Source organism: Arvicanthis niloticus, chromosome 19 (assembly GCF_011762505.2).
Source record: "Arvicanthis niloticus isolate mArvNil1 chromosome 19, mArvNil1.pat.X, whole genome shotgun sequence".
NCBI classification, from domain to species: Eukaryota; Metazoa; Chordata; class Mammalia; order Rodentia; family Muridae; genus Arvicanthis; species Arvicanthis niloticus.
In genome coordinates this window covers 39303052-39325253 of record NC_047676.1, presented here as the reverse complement: position 1 = coordinate 39325253, position 22202 = coordinate 39303052, and the positions used below count along the sequence as shown (strand labels likewise).

The 22202-nt window shown below is 39.2% G+C and overlaps 1 protein-coding gene across 2 annotated transcripts in view; it reads right to left on the bottom strand.

The window, feature by feature from the left end:
• Itga2 (integrin subunit alpha 2) overlaps positions 1-22202 on the bottom strand; it is a 96826-nt gene that overhangs the window by 22952 nt on the left and 51672 nt on the right. For both annotated transcript variants that reach the window (XM_034523542.2, XM_076916196.1), the window contains 12 exons: positions 20343-20491; positions 18150-18300; positions 17742-17907; positions 15883-15959; positions 13347-13485; positions 11888-12033; positions 10920-11063; positions 8863-9066; positions 8034-8170; positions 5155-5294; positions 2393-2544; positions 134-244 (listed from right to left, as the gene is read on the bottom strand). In XM_034523542.2, the coding sequence (XP_034379433.1) occupies positions 134-244; positions 2393-2544; positions 5155-5294; positions 8034-8170; positions 8863-9066; positions 10920-11063; positions 11888-12033; positions 13347-13485; positions 15883-15959; positions 17742-17907; positions 18150-18300; positions 20343-20491 (1716 nt within the window). The remainder of the gene's footprint in view (positions 1-133; positions 245-2392; positions 2545-5154; positions 5295-8033; positions 8171-8862; positions 9067-10919; positions 11064-11887; positions 12034-13346; positions 13486-15882; positions 15960-17741; positions 17908-18149; positions 18301-20342; positions 20492-22202) is intronic.

The window sequence follows — 22202 nt, the reverse complement described above, 5'->3', positions numbered from 1 at the left end:
GTGGAATCGACATGCCAATGAACTGTGTGCATCATTACATTCAGGCTGCATCCTTCACGTCTTGTCTTTCACACCACACTGACTGTGGAAGCTGTTGGCCAGCCTCCATTTGGGAAGGGCAAGCCACACTCACACTGAAGACTTGGACAGTTTCGGAATAAGCTTCAAGGGCAGGGCTAGTGCCTGGGTTTTCCAAACTGATGTCCACACGCAGATCCAAAGGGTTGACAACATCAGAGGGCTTCTAAATACAGGAGAGAGATTGATTGATTACTTCGTCATAGTAACTTGTAAATAAAGAACACAATGTGCTTATAATTAAGAGGACCATCAGTTACAGAGAGTCATCTCTTTCTGAATGACGAAGACCTCCTCTTTGGGCTTAATTCTGCCTTTAGCCTCAAAATTCAGAAACCTAAAGTGACTCAATTACAGTAAAACTCCGAGGCGGCAATTTCTACTGGGATGGTAAATCATCTCATTGTTTACACACAAGCATTTATAAATACTTAGATGGTATGTCCAGTTTTCATCGTCAATAGATGCCTCTATCAGTGCTCAGCACGTGGGTGGCCTTGCTTCTCATCCCTAGTATTGTCATTCCAGTGATGATTCCACAGAAATCTGTAATTCCATGGGTAATCTGATCCCCTCCTAGACAAGGTCAGGGGAGAATGGAAAACCAAGTTTCCTCACTGTCTCCTCTTGTCCTCCTTCCCTCCCTCCATTCCTCTTCTACACCTCATCCCCTTGTCCCCTTCTCTCCTTGACCCTTCTCTTTCCTTCCTTGCATGTGGTATGTGTATGTTGTGTGTGTGTGGACATGTGTGTGCATGTGTGTGTATGTTGTGTGTGAGTGTTGTGTTTTGTGTTTGTGTTGTGTGTGTATGCATGCGTGCATATGCGTGTGTATGTTGTTTTTTATATTGTGTGTGTGTTGTGTGTATGTAGACGTGTGTGTATGTGAGTGTTGTGTGTGTGTTGTCTGTGTGTTGTATGTGTTGTATATGTGTGTACATGTGTGTGTATAGTATGGGTATATATTATGTGTGTTGTGTGTGTATTGTGTGTGTGTTTGCACACAAACGTGTGTATATGGTATGTGTATGGTGTATGTGTATATGTGTGTGTGTGTGTATGTGTGGGTGTGTGTATATATACATATGTGCCTGTGTGGAGACCAGAGTTTTACTCTAGGTATCTTCTCCTATCAGTTTTTATTCACAGTTGCTACAGAGGGAGATGTTTCATATAACTTAAAATAACTTTCTGCCTGGAAAATTTCTCCCAAGAAGTATTTTTCCTACATTAAAGATTTTCAAAGTCTATGTGAACTCTAGGAGTTATGGCCTAACATTAGAACAAGCAATCTTTGCTACACAATCTACTTCCATTCAGCTAGCATAGCAGTTCTCAACGTGTGTGTCACCACCCCTGAGGGTCACATATCAGATATTTACATTAATATTCATAATTAGCAAAATTATAGTTATGAAGTAGCAATGAAATAATTTCATAGTTGGGGGGGGATCATCACAATGTGAGGAACTGTATTAAAGGGCTGCAACATTAGGAAGGTTGAGAACCACTGAGCTAGTGTAAAGCAATACTAGACACTACAATTGAGATTTTTCAGTCTCAGGAGTTTAAAATAAATGCAAGTTTTACCTGATGGAAAAGATGTCAAAATAAAATTGTCAGTGGTAAGTTCACCCTGTTAGTCATTTCAGAAACCCTGCCTTTCACTTTTAAAAAAATATTTAATTAATCTGTTTATCTTCTTTATTTAGCGTGCGCATGTGTGTGTGTGTGTGTGTGTGTGTGTGTTTGCGTTTGCCTACACACATACATGTGTGTGCTATATGTGCACATATGTATGGAAGCCAGAGGAGAAAATCAGGTCTTCTGCTTCATCATATTCAACATTTCCCCCTTGAGACAGAGTATGTAGGTGATCCTAGAGTAAGGCTGGCATCTGGCAGGCCAGCCCCAGAAGCCATCTTGCCTTGCTGTTCAGAGCGCTGAGGTTATAGGCACACATATAGCCACAGTCAGCTATTTTGCATAGGTGTTGGAGATTTGAACTCAGATCCCACTGCTTATGCTACAGCCTATCTGCTCAGCCATCCCTCTGGCCCCAAGCCTTTCATCTCTTTAACAATCTTTTAGGCTCTTTAGTTGCAATTCCTAATAAAATGTCATGTCAATAACACATATAAAATCAGAATGTGACCTGAAGTATTGGCATAGAAGAAATGTGCTTTTTGTTCACAGTTAGACAAGACATAAAGTCATTAGAAAGGCAAGCGTCTTCTAACATATAACTTCCATTTTAGACTTCCTGTATTCATTAGTCCTTTAGAAGAAAAGTGGTGGGAACCCGAGACCTCACCTGTATGCTAATGTGGTACTCAGAACACTTCTGCACTTCATTTACAACCATTTTCTTCTGCAAGAATCGCTCACTATTTTCTTTAAATATCCCCCTGGAGGTTACTCTGGATGAATAGGCGTCTGCATCAAGTGTCATATTAAACAGGATGGCTGTGATAAAATCAAACAAACATGTCAAGTGTGCTCTGAAGAAGAAAACAGCCTTGTTTCGTTGGCTCTGATTGGAGGAAGCCCCTGATATCAAGAAGATGCAGAGACTATCTTTACATTGGTGGTTTATGTACAGAGGAAGACCATGTCGAATTTTGAATTTCGAATTTCATTGGTATTTGGTCTGACTATGAACACACACACACACACACACACACACACACACACACACACACACATACACAAGCTAGCCAGAGAAACCTGTCTTGTAGCAATGAAACTCAACAACTATTGGGCTATTTGGGCTTGCCCTGGGAAATCATTGGATAAACTTGGGCAAATTGATCCATTTCCTGTGTATTAGTTTCATCTTCCATAATGTAGGGCACACACAGGGAGTATACACAGGACGAGTTGTTATATGGAGAAATTCCAGTTGACCACACCCTCATATGCTGCCACCTCTACAATACAACTGGACACTGGATACTCTTGATGCTACTTTTGAGATAACAAAGTAGATTAATTGAGGCCGAATGATGGTATGAGTTCACCCAGCTTGGAAAAGATCAGAAATAAAGCTTAAGTAAATTTGCAATGAAAGTTCATGTTCTTTCTATTTTCATGCCATTACAAGGACTAAGTGTCATACTATAGGAATTAAGTGTAATCATTGAAAAGAACATATACTCTGCCTGACATAGTCTAGATGCTTACGTGGAGAAAGACATGCAACATGGCAGCATCAAGGTTTGAGTCAGACATTCTTAGACTGGGGCAATAATTTCACAGTTTATGTCCTTCTTGACCTGACCACTCTTCCTACCTTGTTTGGATCTCTGTTTCTTTGGCAGTCAGAAAGTACTAATAACAACTCAGGGCAGTGGAACTCAAAAACTACTGTGTGATAAAAAAAAATGATGACAGGAACTAACGTCCAAATAATCAGACCAGCTGGCTTTTAAAGAATCCATTGGCCACTCAGAAATTCAGAGCATTCTCTACTGCTCAGTGCAGTTGCTTTATTGGGGGATTACTTTATCAGATTTATTCAGTATTTTAAAGTTGAATATACTTCCTAAGACAATATGTCTGTTACTTTAAATGTATTAAAGAAACTGGAATTTCCGTGCTTTAGTGACTTAACGAGACCAATAAACATGTCAAAAACATGAAAAAAAAATTGAATGGGCAGACTAAAAGTAACTGATAAAAATCACATAAAGGGAAAAGTAATAACAGGCACTAGGTAGCTGTAAAAAGGATGAAGTCAGTGACTCCCATTTTTTTTTTCAAGAAGCTTGATGAAGTAGATGTATAGTTTCAGAGATTATCCGGTTTTAAAGATGGGATTTGTTTCTTAAGTGCTTTTATTGCCAAGCAACAAAATGAAAAATTATGACCAGCTCTTCAGGGTGGATCTGGACACAGCAGGAGAGAGTCAAAGGGAAAAGTTCCCAGTGGCAAGAAAGGTTCCCAAATCCTCACCAGCCAATCATAGGGAATGGAATGCTGTGAAAGTACAGGATTTTCAGTGTGTGCCAACAGAATATATGAAGAACGTTCAAAATATGCAGGATCCACAGGGCATATTCATGCTTTAGGGCCAAGATAGCTGGGCAGCTAGCCATGTCTGCCAGAGAATTATTTTCCATCTTAATCTTTTATGCAGACAAAAAAAATGTTTATATGGTGCTGGTTTTTGACTTAATTGTGATGGCTACTCAGGTGGGTGTGTGCCCCAAGGCACACACAGGTATTATACAAACAACTGACCTAATTGTTTTCAGCCTTTAAGCTAATTTTCTTGCAATTAAATGAAGTACCACTAGGAGCTAAGAGTTCTGAAATATAGAGCCAGCATCTTATGAAGGAGAGATTAGTATCCATTGACCAGGAACAAGGGAAATTATGCAGGTCTTAATGAAGTGCTGCTTGGCTTGCTGTCTGCAGAGGATGCTGAAATAACATAGGTAGTTAGTTGGTTGGTTAGAAATGGCATCAAAGAGGATGCAGCATCTTTGCCAGGTCCCACAAGATAATCTGCTCTCTTCGGGGACAGAGGATGACAGTTTCTGCTAACATTCGTCAACAGTCCTACCTGGGCTTTCTCCCATTTGATGGTACTCACTCAGACTCATACCATAGAAATGACAAAACAATGCCTACAGATTGTATATTCTTTTCTCTCTTTCTCACTTCTTCTTTGAGGACAGGAATAACATTCAGTGCTTTACCAAGGACACCTATATAGGGAATGGTTTAGACAGTAGGCAGCACACTCATTTAGAACTCACTGCAGTGCAATGACATCTGTGTGTGCTAAGGATCTACAGAAAGGATCTGTGGGGAAGAGAGACTCAACGGCAGAGCTCATGGTTATACCACAGTGACTACAGTGTTCTACTGCAGAATGCCAGAATCTAGACTTGAGCAAGGATGCTCTAAACAACCTCCCATGCCTAATGAATGACTCTTAGGTATTGAATGTGTGGCAATTTAAGAATGTCCAGTAAAGATCTTTATTTCTTCTGGGCTGCAACCCAAAACTTCTAGCTAAAGCTTTCGAGGCAAACCCATCAATGTACAGGTTATTCCATGTCTACCTACCTACTTGATTGTTTTGCCCAGAAGGTTTAAACTTCGCTCTGAAGCAGAGTTTGAGGATTATCTTAGCTTCCTTGTTGAGCAAAGTGATTTTGTCTGGAGTGAACGAAGCTTCTAGGGCCACATCAGCAATGCTTTGTGACCTGGAAGACAAATGGAAACAGATGCACATTATAGCCTGGCATATATATACACTTTATGTAGAAGACCTGGGGTCAATACTGTTGAACTTTTCTCTCCATTGTCTTAAAATTTGAGGGCAGTATTTCCTATTTGAAAGCAACATATGGCAGTAGGGTGAATGGATTTTTGGTTGATAACTGTATAGCCCATAGAATGAATCTATCTATCTATCTATCTATCTATCTATCTATCTATCTATCTATCTATCTATCTATTCATGTATCTGTCTTCATAACACTTGAACCTACACAGACTAGAAGCCTGAAACCTCTGTGCAGGTCATATATGCCTTCCCAATGGGGGTCAATGTTATTCTCAGTCCTTGAAATGGCAGGAGAGAAAAGGGAAGAAGATGGAGGTGGCAAAATTGATGAATATTGCCATGACCTGTGACTTGCTATCTCCATGGTTGGCATCACCAGTCCATAATGGTGTGAACTAGCATGATGGTAGAATATGGCTGAGGAATCTATCACAGAGTACCAGGTACCCTGGTGTGGCGCTTTATACACCGGAGCCACAGTCTTATTTGCTTTTTTAAAACGTTGGTGTAAAAAATACTAATTTCATTTTATTAATGAAAATATCTGAGACACAGGTACTTGGAGGATTACTACTTCACTGGGTACTTGTCAGTGAGGAAATGCAACCTATAGTCTGAATCCCTCCATTACAAGAATTTGAACTTCACTACAATGATCCCTGTGTAACCTTCTGCTATTTATATGGCAGCAAACAATGATTACCAATTTCACCATTTTGAAAAGTACCACAAATAAGTCTTTTTATTTTCTGGCATCACTGGGAAGACAATTTTAAAAATTACTATGTAACCATGATTCCTGATAATAAGCAACCATGACATATCTAATAAGAAATGTAACATGGCTTCAGGTTTACAATGTAAAAGGCTTAAGTGAATTTTAGGGCGACTCTTTGAGAAACTGAGTATTCATTCTGATACGAATGACATTGATTTGCATATTTTGTAAATTTATTACATGTTATTCTCAGAGTTATCCAGAAAGAACAGTTCAGCGCTTCGTAGGAATGTGACCACAGAATATTAGCTTAGTGGGAGAAGTCATCTCAGCACATTCGTTCGGTCCCATGTGTGTTGACTTTTCTGAAGAATGAAATCCACCTTTAAAAACAGTCGCTTGGTCAAGCCACTGACTAAATTATATCATAGTGTGGTAAATGCAGAGGCACTGCGTGGGAAGCCTACTGAGGCTTACAGGGCGCTTTATACTGCCAGGTCTGTGTTTTCATACATTATTTTAAATAAAGCCACATAACTAGGTTAACACTCCAAGCATGCCATTCTTGAATTATTTTGACTAGCTTTGCTCAATAAATGTATTTTCCAGTTTCTCAGTCTTAAAGCTATCCTTGAGTTTCCATATAACAGTTTCACGTGTCAAAAAACTCATCTTACTCCTGAAAAGCACACTTCAGATATGTATAGAGTAGCATCGAACTCAGAAATCATAAAACGTCAGTGGATTGTGTTGCTGTTCCCAGTAGGTCTGGATAGTAAAAGCATATATTTTCAATAGGGAAAGATGAATGCATGAGTACTCCTGACTGAATCATCAATTTCACTTTGATTCCAGTATCCCACTAGATCATACATGTAAGTGTTTATTATTTGTGTGTATGTCTCTGTCTGCTTGTGTGTGTATGTGTGTGTAGGTGCATATGTGGGTATGCATGTGCATCTGGATGCCAGTGGTCAACCTTGAATGTTATTCTTCAGGGTCCCTGTTGCTTGAGGCATGGTGTTTACTGCCTTGTAACTTGATTTTTAGTCAAGCTGGCTAGTGGACTATAGATATTTTCTCTGCCTCACCATAACTGGGACTATATGCACATGCCACTATGCTTAGGTTTTTTTGTGTGTGTGTGTGTCTTTAAATGGTCTCAATATATAGCTATGGCTGATCTGGAGGCTGGCCTCAAACTCACAGACACACATATCTATCAGCCTCCCAAGTTCTTGGATTAAAGACATGAGCTACCTTACCTGGCTATGTCTGCCTTTCTAACACGGGCTCTGGGGACTAATCTCAAGTCTTCCTCCTTACACAGCTGGCTTTCTAAACAACTGAGCTATCTTTTCAAGCTTTTCATATATATACCTGGCTTTTAAAACCCTGAACCAGATTACCTTTGAATCTTTTCTTGTTCCCTCATCTTTGATGCCTATGGAGGTCAGTGAAGAGGTCAGCTAAGCCAAAATAATGGTTCTTGCTCATGACTTAGGGTTTTAATGTATGCCTTTTAAGCACATAGGAATTTTTACTTTGTGTTTTACAAGTGTGCTCTCATGAGGTTTCCTGACTGGAAGCTGAAATGAAGTTATGCATAAGAAGATAACATCCAGAAATATGTAGGATATCATTTAAGGGGCTTTTTCTTCACACTGAATCTTTTCACATAAGGAGAAGAAAAACTTGACTCTCGGGTCTCTCTGTGTGTATTTGTATATGTGTGTATGTGTGTTTTAAAGATATGTGCTTATCAATATCTATATCTATGAAAACCATGAATATCCCCTTTTTTATGCAAACCATAATGAATACAATTCCTGCCACTTTATATAAAACATTGGGCATGATATATATTACATGATAAAAAAAAAAAAAAAACCAAAGTCATTTCAATAGCCAGTCTGAGTCTTGCAATTACTGACTCACCAGAGTTGAACCACTTGCCCCAAAGCACCAATGGATACATCAGTGATAGAGTCCCCATTTAAATCTTCATAGCCATCTAGGGACCTCCCAAAGAACTGGAGATGGTTCCCAAAGGCTCTGTCGGATCCAAGGATTTTCTGAAAAAGCAGAATTAACATGGAGTTGTAGTCCACACAGCTGAATCACAGAGCAACAGCCTTTGTCTTGCCCCTTACATTCTCTGTGGTCATTTTTTTCAGGTTGTCTGGACCAGGAAATTCCATCCTTTTCTTCTACCACACATTTTATCTGATCTCTATATTATCATTATTATTTTTTTACAATGATTCCTTCATCAAGGAAATAGCATGGATCTTTAGTTCAGAATCACACAACAGCACAAAATGGGCAGGGAATGAGCTGAGACAAGTTCTGGCCTTGATTCCTGTCCTAGCCAGCTTTCCTCAGGTTGAGCACAAAATTGCCTGTTAGTAAGAAATCGTCCATCATTCTTCAGCCATCCGATACCCTTCACCCTTGAAATTTAACCTTAGTCGAGTTTTATGTTCTTAGGTTTGATTCTTGACATTTGTTACTATCTATAACGCTGCAATTTATTTCTTTTTTCATATGTCCTCTATTGGAATATCAGATCCACACAAGGTAGAATTTTGTCTGTCTTGTTCTGTACAGTATTCTCAGAGCTAGAATAGTATATGACATATGGCAAAGCTTCACTAATTTTTTTTTGATGGAAAGAACGTGGATATAATGTAAGAGGTGTGGATTAAGTGATGCTGTCTAGCTCCAGCGTTTATGTGCACAGTACATCACCACACTGTGCATTTACCTGAGAGTACTTGGTGCGAATGGTACCCTGGTGGCCATTGTAAATGTACACAGCTCCAGAGTTCTCATTCTCTACAGGTGAACCAACAATCACATCATTAAAGCCATCCATGTTGACGTCTGAAAGGGCTGCAATTGCTGAACCAAACCGAGCATTCCCAGTGCCTTCAGGTCCTTCAAGAAACTGATGCTGATTCAAGATGCCCTGGCACAGAGGAGAGAAACTGTTACAGCAAAATCCTCAATGTACATCATTAAAACTCAAAGCAACTGTGCCTAGACAAGATTTCAAATTATGGATAGGGGTTTAATCTCAGTATTGATGATTCTCCATGTGTGATGAGAGTGATAAATAAAGATTTTATTAATTAAGGTCATAAGATACCTGCTCCTAGCCAAAATTAAAGGAGGTAATAATTTTTTTATTGTACAAAAAAATACATAAAGTATCCAACCCTATCTCCACTTTCTCTCAGTATGAGGATCGTCGTCTTTTTTCAAATCTTTAACTTAAAAGCTTTCTGGTGGGAGTGTGATAATGTGGATGAAATTGGGGTTGATACAAAACTCAACAAAACCTGATAATCTAGATCTTACTTAAAAATTGCTGCACAGTGACACAATAATTATACTGGGGTAAGGGGTGGAAAAAGAAGTCACTAGCATTCCATAACAGGAAACACTAAATGATTCTCTGCAAAGGACAAGATGTTTCCTTATAAAATGCAGCTTTTCCTTCTGAGTTTGTGCTCAAGAATGAAAATATCTAATGGCTTTGCAAGAAAGCAAAGTGTCCCAACCAGGCAACTAGGTCAGTGTTGATTCTTTCTAGTTTATAGTAATTTAATGAAGATTAGTGACTTTGTTTTTTACTGAATTAGATAAAGAATTAAGAGAGAATGTTACTGGGGTTGGAGAGTTGGCTCCATGGTTAAGAGCACTTTTTGCTCTTGCAGTGGACCTGGGTTCATTTCTAAGCACCTACATACTCATAAACATTACTGCCTCCAGCTCTAGGGATCCAATACTCTCTTCTGATTGCCTTGGTCACACCAAATACACATGTGGTAAACATATAATCATGTGGGCAAAACAGTCATACACATAAGAAAATAAAACAAAACAAATTTTAAACAGCTATTTTCATCCTCAACAATTAATGATAGTTCAGAATATTTTATAAACAAGAAACATAAAAGAAAGTAGAGATTAAGAAAAAACTCTCGAGAAGAGACTATATCCTATCTTGGCATGTGCTTATACATTGTTTATGTAGAATTGAAATTATTTTAACTACTTGTGTTAGCTGGTCAGTTTTTACATTACTATATATAGTAAGCATCAAGCATATAAAATATCCTAACAACTAAATAGAACTTTCCCTACACTGACTTCTCTTCCCCCTGCACCTGTCTGATTTTCTATGTCAACCACTAATTTTCATTTGGTTTTCTTCCTGTCCGCATTGAGCTCCAGATTCCTAAGGAAAAGAATGTAGAGTTTCGTCTACGTATTGGAAAAGCTGTGTCTTGTCTTTTTGAGTGAGCTCAGTTTTATGGCAAGGATCTGACATTCCATGAGTTGGATGTGCACTTAAATGTGACACTCACAACTGGAATTTTCTGACAGACTAATGCAGAAAGCACTCTAGGTCATCTGGGGCTTGTGGGAGTTAACTGGGATGGTTACTTTTACTGGGACAGAATGTGAAATGATATGCTTAGGAAATAACTAATATTTGTATGTTATATGCATGCCATACATTATTTGTGCTTATGACAGCTTTATTTGCATAGGAACATATATCCAAAGATCTCTCATGGGAAATGGGGATATACTGCATATTAAACTCCATGCTTTTTAATGCATTTTTAAAACAATTATCATGATGGTGACTCCTTGAATTTGATTAAACTTATGCAATACTATGCATGAAAATTAGTTATTATTCCAGAATAAGTCTTTCAAGTTTCAGATTACCTTTATTCATCAGTACTAGATTCAACTTATTTATCAGTACTTACAATACTTAGCTGTTTTCTTAATGTTTATTTTTACCTTTGTGATTGTAAACAGGTAGACTTTTCCCTCTTCTTTCTTGAGGTCATTCATGTACATGGGAGCACCCACCAAGAGCACATCTGTAATGGTGTCTTTATCCACATCAACTGAACACAGCACACTGCCAAAATAGGAGCCAATCTAGAGTAGCAAAGCAAATTAATCTTAGGCATTATATAGACACATATGTATTCTAGCCCACATGACTCAAGGTATTTCTGATGCCAGTGAGCCAGAGCTCACCAGAGGAATCCTTAATAGCTATGTTAGCTGTTTATACAAAGACAAGAGGGATAGGGCCAGCTAAAGACAGAGAACAGCCATGTTACCATGGAAAACAAAGCAAAGCAAAGCAAAACAAAACAAAATGTTGTAACAGAGACACTTTATCAGAAGATAGGCAGCAGGTGGAGGGCTCAGGGAGAGAAGTATTTGAATAGCATCTTAAAAACAAAAGGAGACAAAGGTGGAGAGAAATGTGGATGACTAATGACAGTGTCATGGTCCAGCACAAGTGGTGTTGCTGCGTAGAAAAGATAAGAGAACTAGGTAGAGATGAAGTCAATTAGAAGGGCTGAGGCTCTGAATGCCATCCCATCCTGCAATGCTCAGTGAGTGTTGATATAACATCTATTAAGAATTTAAAATTAGTAAGCGATTTCTTCTGTAACACTGTCATTGTTTTCCTTTCAAAATAGACACCCCATTCTTTATACTACTCAAAGAAGGCAAAACTATGATATTAATGTTAGTTTGTGGTCTCCTTACCCCTAGAAAAATTAATGGCAATAGTGGGTTCAGATTTAATCCCAGTAAACCTTCTACCATTAGGGTTTAACACAGACACAAGTAAATTGAGATGACATACTCAAATACGGAGGAGCTACTCGGTAAACACTAGTTTGTACTTCACCTGCCCTGGTTATCCATAAAATTAATTTCACTTGCTAAGTAATGGTATTTACCTGGTCACCTCTGTGAGACTGAATCACAGTCACATTGCCATGCTTGTTAACGCTGTACAGCACTATCTGGCCGGTGTAATTTGCTCGAGGGGCCCCAGCGACAAAGTGGATACCATTTTCAGTAGAAATCGCAGCCACAGAGTAACCTAGGAGAAAAGCAGTTCTAGATTGAACATCACTGTCTCAGCCAGAGAGGGCTTTCGAAGGTAGAAGATGCTCAGAAGTCTTGATGTTAGATGTGATAACTACTTATGCTCCCAAAATGAATTTTTCTGCCTTTTCACTTAAAGTTCTGGGTAGCATAAACAGGACCACAACTTATAAAGCTGTTCCTTGCTCCTGGGTTATTCTCTTCAGCTACTTACTTATAAGCCTTGCTAATTGTTCATTTTAATTGCCAACTTGACATAATCTATTATTACCTAGGAAGATAGTCTCAGTGAAGGGTTGTCTAGATTAGGTGTGCCCCTGGGCATGTCTGTGAGGAATTAGGTGGATTACATTAATTGAGTAATTGGGGTGGGAAGTCTTTCCCACTGTGGGTGGCATCATTCCTTAGGCAGGGATCCTGAACTGAATAAGAAGAGGAAGTGAACTAAGAGCAAGCACGCATCCATTAAATTTTTTCTTTCAGCTCCTGCCTGTGTATATAATATGGATAGCTAAGTTCAAGTTCCTGTTGCTTTAATTTTCCCACAGTGATGGACTGTGACCTGGAATTGTGAGCCAAATAAACCCTTTCTCCTTTAAGTTGCCATTGTCTCTGTATCTTATTATGGCAACAGGAAACAAGACAAAGATACTGTCCTTTAATAAATGTTTAATGAATGAACAAATGAAATTAAATGGTGTTGCTATTTAATGGGAAGAATACAGGCCCTGGAGTTAGAGTTCTGGGCTTCAATTCTGGACTTGTCATTTGCTAGGCTATTGGAGTTGATAAACATTATTAAGGTCACTGGCTCTGAAATGGTTTTTGGAAGGATTTGTGCGGTAAGTAATCCACAGTAGGTACTGAACATCACTTGATGCTCATCATATGAATACCAACGATAACAACATTAATGAACACTCTAAGAACTTCAAAACAATAGATGGCTACTGCTCAGTGTATTATGTTTTAGAAAAAACTTCTGATTTGGAGAAACAACCATGTTCCAGGAATATCTGCCTGAACAGAACTTGTGTGTTTTAGAAACATTGGCATTAAATAACATCATAGATCATGTGAGGTTAAGACACATTTACAAGAGATGTATGTGTGTAAGGTTCAGCTTTCCTTACTTATGGGCTGAGGCCTGACTGGCTAAGAGGTAACAAGTGAATCACAAACACATTAACGAGAGGACAGTTCACGGCCTGAGCTGAACTGAGAGTTCAAAGAGGGAAAAGAAAAGCAAAACCCAAAACCAGCTGAACAATCCCTGAGTATTCCGAGCCAACTATTGCTGTGCCTCACCTAGAAACGAACTGTGGTTTCTATCCTGCAGAACCTGGTCAAAGGCTTGCTTGGGAAAGATCAAGTGCTCGTGAGATGTCTCCTGGACAACAGTTCCACTCCAGTCAAAAGCTCCCACTGCGCCTAGCATCAGAATAGCCTGAAAGAATTGAAGAAATGAAGATTCAGAAAAATCACCTTTAAGGCAAAAGAATTCAGGTGAATCAAATATTGAAATAAACTAACAAAATTTATGTAAATTTGAATAGTAAAGTAAATTAAATATACATCTTAGAACTATTTTGATTGTCCTGAGGAACAAGCTTACCATAAGCTTTGGCATCAGTTCTCAACCTGTAGGTCATGAACACTTTCAGGGTCAAACAAATCTTTCACAGGGATCACCTAAGATCATTCTGCTTACCAGATATTTACATTACAATTTGTAACAGTAGCAAAGTTACTCAGCATTAGGTGTCAGTATTAGGAAGGTTGAGCGACACTTGAGCTACGCTGTCTTGGAAGAACTTATTTTAATTCATTTTGTAGAAGTCTTTGCAATGGACCATAGTACGGGATGAATGTGTAGTCATATTCAATTCAAAGGCAAGATTTTGCAAGTGCAAAACCTTTCAGAGCTTATAGATGAATCAGATGAGAGCTTCTCCTCCCACATATTTATAGGAAAGGCTCATGATGAATGAGAGACACACTAAAGTAACAGAAAGTGCTGACTCCAGAGGAGAGAGTGCTGCCGTTCCCTAGCATGCCTTGGGAGACCTTCTGAGCGGCTGTATTTCCAACTGTTTTCCTTGTATACTTGTGGTGTGTGCTGTATGCTTGGATGAGCAGGCTTGCACACACACACAGAGGCCAGAGGACATTAGGTGCTCTCCCCTGTCACACTCTGCCTCATTTCTTCCATGTGGGGTTTCTCACTGAATCTGAAGCAAAGATGGCAGCCGGAAAACCCCAGTGATCTTCCTGAGGCTGCACTTGGGCAGCCATGTATCCCTTCCCACACTGTAGGTGTTGGGATCTGAACTCAGGTTCTCTTGTAACAAGCTCTCTTAGCCTTTGAGGCATTGTTTTAGACTTTACAGTTCTTTATTCTTTTTTTTCCATCCCTTTCAAATATTCTGGCATCCTCTTATCCCTTGTGTTAAATCATAGCACAGCTATGATAAAACTCACCTGTTGTCTTGACAGTCAGCATAAGGGATAGAAAGTCAGCCTAATTCAGAGGTGGATGGGGAGGACCAAGATGTGCAGGATCTTCTGCATTGGCTCAAACTCAAACTAAATATCAAAGGCTGAAAGTCCTTAGGCACACAGGCTTGGTCAAAATGATAGATGTTATTGTTAAGTGTTTTTTTTCCCCTTATATATAAGAAAACAAGGATGTGATGTGGGATTAAAATAATAAATAGGAAAAAAAATCCAATTGCGAGGGGAAAATATACAAAATTTGAGAATAGTATAATTAATGTAAGCACAGACTTTAAGCTGAGGATATAGGAGTGGGCTCCAGGGGATGGCAATAGACTCATAGAATTGTGCAACAATATTTCTGTAATATTGTGTTTTTTTACCTTTTCCTGTGGGAAAGTTTCTAACCTTTGTCAACATCTCTAAGGGTTGTTGAATCGATAAAGTTAGCATTATTCTAGTCTAGATCAATGGTTCTCAACCTGTAGGTCGAGACCCCTTTGGAGGTTAAGTGACTTGTTCACAGGGGTCCTATATCAGATAGCCTGTAGATAAGGTATTTACATTACAATTCATAACAGTAGCAAAATCACAGTTATAAAGTAGCAACAAAAATAAGCTGGTGGCTGGGGGTCACCACAACATGAGGAACTGTTAGAGACTCACAGCATTCAAAAGGCTGAGAGCCACTGTTCTACACAGAGGGTGACCACTTCTTGATCCTTAGCTCTGCTTATCAGCCCCTCGGATTTCAAATTAATCCCTAAATATTTCCCAGAATCTGGTTTCATTTTGTCTCTCACCTTTCCATGTCCTGGGGGAGAGTTAGAATCCAGACCTAGAGGTTGTTCCTGAGAATGCCTGGTGGACTGGTTCTCTGAGCTTACAAGGACTGGGGACCACAGATCCAGCTCAGATTTCACGAATCTCCCATTCAACAATTTTCTGTCTCTGCAGTGAACAGGATGCTATGGCAATGTAGTCTTCAATTCTGTCAAGGATAAGAGGGTCTTGCTTCTCTGATAGATGTTTCAGGTAGTTAATTGATTGCCATAAGATTTTTATACAGGTGATGCCTGGAATGAGTATAGTGTTTTGCCATAGGAAACCCAATTAAAATCTTTATTGTAAATGATATTTTTCTGTTATACAGAAAAATAAAATTTTAATTGTTTAAAAAAAAAAAAAAAAAAAAAAAAAAAAAAAAAAAAAAACCTTAGGGACTGAGCCCAGGAATCTGAATCATTGCTCAGGGATGGCTGTTTTTCCTTCTTTATGTCTAAGCTGTTGTGTCTGTGTGTGTTCTGGCAAGTGACAGTATTGGCTTCAACTTATCTGATGTACATACATTTTGAGGAGAGTAATCTGCACTGAATCCCACTTGAGCCATTTCCATCTGGAAGTTGTCTCCTCCTTGAACAGTACCTGTAAAATAGCATTTTCAAAGACAATACTATTGTTAGCAATCAAAATTTCAAATATGGACACATACATACCTGTACAGGTATTCACACACACACACACACACACACACACACACACACACACTTATATCAATGTAAAACTATAGCCTGGAGGATTCTAGGAAGAGGAAACCACAAAACAAATCATTAAAGTAGTGTTCAGAGTTGCCTTTGATCCCTACTAAACATTAATTAATTTAATAAAACAGTTAGGCTGTTCCTGATACCAAATTAGCCTCAGCAAAAGGAGAGGATTAGTTAAGGTAGAAATTGAGATTAGAAATTTTTTTTTTAAATTCATCATTACTAGCCAAGAAACAATTTAGATTTTGCCTTTAAATATTGGTGCTGTTAATGCACAAATAACTTCGGATGCACTGGAAGAGCATGCAATGACTTTGCACCATAGACTGGACAGAGGGGAACCTGTGTTAGCCATTGGAAACCAGGACTCAAGGTAAAAGAGGCTGAAAAGTTGCTTTAACCGAACTTAAGTATCTGTCTAACATCACAGAATTTTATTGGTAAGGACGTTATTTTCAGCATGGTCAGAATGCTTTCAACACTGTTCAGAGGAGGCAAGCCAAATTCCTGCACAGACACTGTAATACAATAACAGACTGTACTACTGTGACATACACTCTTCCTTAGGAGATAAAACTCACACAGGCTGGAAACAGACAATTTGGGGAAGAAATAGTGTTATGCTTCTTGAAAGTCTTCAACAACAGGAACTGTCCAAAATAATTTCCGGGAATCCTTAAATTGCACTGCAACTATTCTTACTCATAGACTTCCTAGTCTATGAGAAAAGCAGATTTTCTAGTACAGATGCTGTAGTAGCTTCCAATTATCACAGGAGGCTTTACTTTGGGGTGAGATTTGAATAACTCAGAAACACTACTCTTGAGCAGTTACATTTGCAGCAGAATAGAAATTGCTACGGCATCTCCAGAAGGTCGAAGTTGGACTACAGCAGCAGACACCCACTCAAGGTTGTTGAATACAGCTTCTAAGACAGTGCCTGATATGTTAGGCGAACAACTAAACACCAGCTTTATTGCTGAGAGTTACTTGGGTTATGTACCTGGAACCAGGATTGGGTCTCATGTTGTTGTTGTTGTTGTTATTATTATTATTATTATTATTATTAACCAGCTGTTAAGAATGTCCCAGTACTCCAGTCTTTAGGGCCTGCTTGAATGACAGGTCTGCCCTAAGGGGATCCCAAGACCATGGAAGTGTATCACGAAAGCTGTAATGAGGAAAACCTTTCCTCCAGCTGAACTGCTGGCTATCGTCACTGTATTTTCATCATGTTAATGGTATATGCAGTTATTATGAACAAATTTGAGAATTTCTGTCATTGTGTAATTTATAAAGAAAAAGCAATGATCATGACAGATGGTGCTTAACTGCTCTCTTAAAAACTGAATAAAAGATTATCATCTTATTAACCATGTACGAGCTTCTCTGCACCTCAGAGATTTCTGGAAAATTAAAGAGTATCTTTTAGGCAAGGCACAAAGTAGTTGGATTTCTATTTTTTTCCTTTTTGCTAATCCCTTACATTTTCTTTTATAAGCTATGTATTCATGTGCTTTGTCTATCTTTCCTGGTGACATACCTGAGCTTGCTTTTCTCTGTGTGGTCTGTGAATTCATATACATATGGCAAATATATTCTATGAAAACATACAAATTCTTCAAAAACTAGCATTTGAAAGAACCTTCTGCCTTCTTACCTTCAATGCTGAATATGTGATCCCCGAGAGTCCCAGCTTTCTCCAGAAGAGCCGCTTCGTCAGCCACATTGAAAAAGTATCTCTCTGTTGGAGTACTAGCAATTGCTTTAATTTCTTTGATTAAATTCTTAGTATCAAGATCGTTTCTGTTTAAATACCCAAGAACCTCGAAAGAAGAGAGAGCAAGGGGGCTAAGGTCATTCTTATTCTGCGTCAGTTTAAATTTCCCTATCTGTTAATTTCATCAGAAACTCCCTGGCAAACGCGTCCACCGCCATTTATTTAGTTGGCATGACTGAAAACTAGCAGGAAGCAGAGAGACAGTACAAACTGCCGGCCTGGAAAGTGTCAGCATATCAGGATGTGTACCTGTCAACTGCCAGACATATCCTAATAGAATCCACTTACTGCTATGCCAAACCTCAGTATGTCGTCATCATTGCATTGCTGGATCACGGTTTTCAGTTTCGACCCATCATGGGATTCGCCATCAGTCACAACCACCATGACTTTTGTAGCACCTGGGCGCCCACCAGACTCCAGTAAGTAAGCAAAGTCTCTGTGAGAGATACAATTACTCATCATTAACAGAAGCTATCATGGGGACCCCTGCTTTGAAATAAAAATGGGAAATTAGCATCTTTAAGCACATCAAAACATGACCGATGTTTTATTGTTTTTATGTCAGTTTCCTTCTGTGTCAATGTCAGTGAGCCATTTAAGAACATTCCTGTATCTTTAGCTTCCTCAGAGAAATATAAAACATAATTCATGTTTAGTAATAATTTCAATAATTTCATGGTTTGTGTATGTGGTGTTGTACATGCATGTGTGTCTGTCTGTCTGTGTTTGTGTATCTCTGTGTTCTGTGTTATGCTGATTAGAATTTGAGTGAGTCCTAATTTCTGTTCATTTGGAAATTACAGTGGTAAAGGAAAAATCCAGGGCTTTAAAAAGGTAATAAAATCCAGACAAGCCACACCTAAACAAACAGTGGCCATGCCCTATTTTGGGACACTTGCCAGTACCCCAGGTTTTTTCCCTTGGGGATAGGCTCCAGCTACATTCTTTGCCAAAGACAGGAGTCCTCCAAGGTTATCTTGACAACATTCTTTTCTTCAGTCTGGGTTACTGGACTAGAAATGGCTTCCCACTTAATGACAGGTGACTCGTGTTTATGGTCTTCAGTTTATGACATGGTCCGACCCCCAAAGAGACAGAGACAGGAAAGATGAAGCCAATCACATCTTCTCTTATGGGCAGTCTCTTTTAAGACATGTGAAGGAAATCTTACCAGTTGATGAAAGCTTCTAGTTCAGTACAGAGACAGAGAAAATGAGGGGACAGATAAAACAGGGAATGGTGAGACAGACATGGCAAATGTGATGATGGCCAGATACGTATCTGAGAAGGAGTGGGAAGAGGGAAGATAACCATGAGGGTTTTGTTTACCTGATGTAAACAGACACCAGCATCATAAGCAGTGTGGGAACAGAATGGGGCTGGTTCAGGACATACTGAATGTGCTAAGTGAGATGGGACTCTCCTAGTGGAGATGCTCAACTTCAGTGAGAATTGACATGAGTCAATTCAGTGAGTGATGACTTTGGGGAGAGATTTAAGGATGATATAAAGCAATGGGCGGCCCACACAGGGCTGGCACTCACGGCAAGGGTAGGGACATTATTCCTAACAGAGAGGACAGTGGAGGAGAGGAGAGAGGACTTTCTTCAGTGAAGTAAAACCAGGAGATGGAGCCAGTGAAGAGGCAAGAGCTGTTGATAAAACATTGGTAGGGAATGTCAGAAGTTTGTGGTGTTTAGTGATGACTGAGTTCATGACAGCATGTATGTCTGTCCTTCTCAAATGTTCAGAGGAGCTAAGGACAGTGGAGCTTGAGGGAGAAGTTCTAGGAGGGGTGATGGAGAGACCATGTTCACCTAGCAGCACAGATACACGTTTCAAGGAAGAAGAGGCAAGAAGACTTGTAGACAGCTTGTTTTAATGGTGTTTGAAGGAGCAAAACCAGGAGATGGAAAAGGCTGGGAGCAGGTGTAAGGGCAGGCACATTCGTTCTCATTTTTTTTTTTTTTAAAATGACAGGTGGACATTTAGTTAAGTGTCTGATAAAGCTTATGGAATTGAAAAAGAGAAATTGAGGTAAGAAGGGGTGGAAGCCATGCAGCTGCAAAAGTCATTCTCCCTGTAGGTTATAGCAGACATGATAATCTCAACGTTCAGATTCTTATGCATATTATCCCATTAGCTTCATTAATACGTATAAAATACTATATTAGCTTAATTTGATTGAAGTTAACATGAACAGTGGTAGATTGACTCACTTATAGTATTTTAATCTAAGATCTTTGCAAAATTGTGCAATCTATTGAAAAATATCATATAAAATCATTCCATTTGTCTGGCAGTCCCATGACTGTGGTGTGTAACTTTATTTCCTCTGGACCCTGTCAACGTAAGCATGTCAGAAAGCTGAGGCTTGTCTCCACCCTTGTCACTCTTGTTTCAGCTTTTCCATTTTCTTTTCTTGCTTTTTGTTCTCCTACACTGTCAAATATTTTACCCGATAGCAGCAAAATTTACCTTGCATATTGGATAGCTTTGAAGGTGTTTGTGAGGTCTCCACCATCTTGGAGCGTCTTAGATGTTGCCATAACCATATCCTCTTTGTTGTTGTAAGTGTTCAAGTTAAATACAGTTCTTGGCTCATTGGCATATTGAATTAATGCCACCTTGAAAAGAGCAGAAAACTATTACTATTATTACTTATAAACATCTTATATTTTACCAATATAATAAGAATTCCAGGTAAGTTTAGATGTGGGCCAATAGTGTAAAGGAACTAATTTCAATTCTGTGCTTGACAATTCTTCCTCTTTCTGTGGAATGATCTTTGTTCAAGGCCACAAGTGTATAACAGGAGCATGACTGCCAAGCAAGACAACCTGTTACAGTTTACACTCGAGGTTCAAAAGTAACTAGATTCTTAAAGCACTTCCTTAGTGTATTTAATGCAAATGAATATTAGGCTCAGGTTTCTAACACAAATATTAAAATGGATACAAATAAATTAAGCTTTCCAATTATCAGTGTGTAGTACCTTGAAAACAGCTATAAGTGATCAGAGATGGAGGATAACATCTCATTACTTGTAACAGAGTTGGAGTTAAATTAAAGAGAACCTCATGTACCCCTACGCAATGCACTCTGTTTGTTTGACTGTTGGAGTTCCTCTATTGTGGGTTTGAGCATTGTTGGAGCAAGGCTGTTGGATGTACATATAGGACAAGGAACTCCTGACCTTCAGAGGACACACTATCAGAAAGAAACTTACTTGAGAGAGCTAACAGAAAGATAAACTTCTGAACAAGGTGTCTCGGGGAGGGGCATAGTCTAATCCTTTAGATTAGGAAACTTACACCTTTCTATCAATAAGCCTGTTCCTGAGCATTGAAAATAGTCTCCCAGCCCAGGAGATGTGTGATCAGGGTATAGGGATGAGGGATAAGAGGATCTCTGAGAGACACAAGAGTCTCTGAGGTAAGGATATCAGGGAGTGGAAGGACAGCCCTTGATTGCTGAGTCCAGTTTGTAGTGTTGCCTGGAAGGCAGTATGACAGCCACTGGAAGCCATGAAAACTGTGGTGAGCATCCTGTGCATCTTTCTTTAAGAGAAGATTTACGACCAACTCAATGACAATGTCAGCCACGTGTCATCCCCATGACACAGCTGAGGCCTGAGTGCCAGCAGGGGGGTGGGGTTAGAGATAAGGTGTGTGTTATATATGTAAAGAGAAAGACTGAATTAAGCTTCTTCTAGACAAGGAGACACTGGAGTGTGGTAGGAAGTCACATCTGAGAAAAGTCACAAATCCCAGCGACTGTTAAATCAGCTATGACAGGTATGCGAACTGATTCAGAGACAGAAAAGAAATAGGCAAGTGTGAAAGCTTTCTTCTTAAGGAGACTTAAAAGTGTTTTTCTCCACAAACCAATGTGATATACAGTCTTCATAACTAGAACGTTCTAGTAAAACTATGGGATTTCCACTAATAGAGCAGTTTGCTCACTCCTGTGCTATAGAAAAGCAATGCCAAATGTTTATAATATCTTAAAGGGAACCAGAAAAGTGAAGTTTCACTAAAAATAGCTGCAAATAATAGGGGAAACTATACAATAGTTGTTACTAGGTGTGGGATGTCAGGACTATCAGAAGCTACCTAGAAATGCATGCTGGGAAATCAGTGAACTGATCCCTGGGGAGGCTGCTGCTCCAACCAGAAGGACCTATAAGTAGTAGATCCAATCAGAAATTGGAAAAAGAGAAGAGGATGATATTGGTGGTGATGGTGCAGAAGAAGAAGGAGAAGAAGGAGGAGGAGGAGGAGGAGGAGGAGGAGGAGGAGGAGGAGGAGGAGGAGGAGAAGAAGAAGAAGGAGAAGG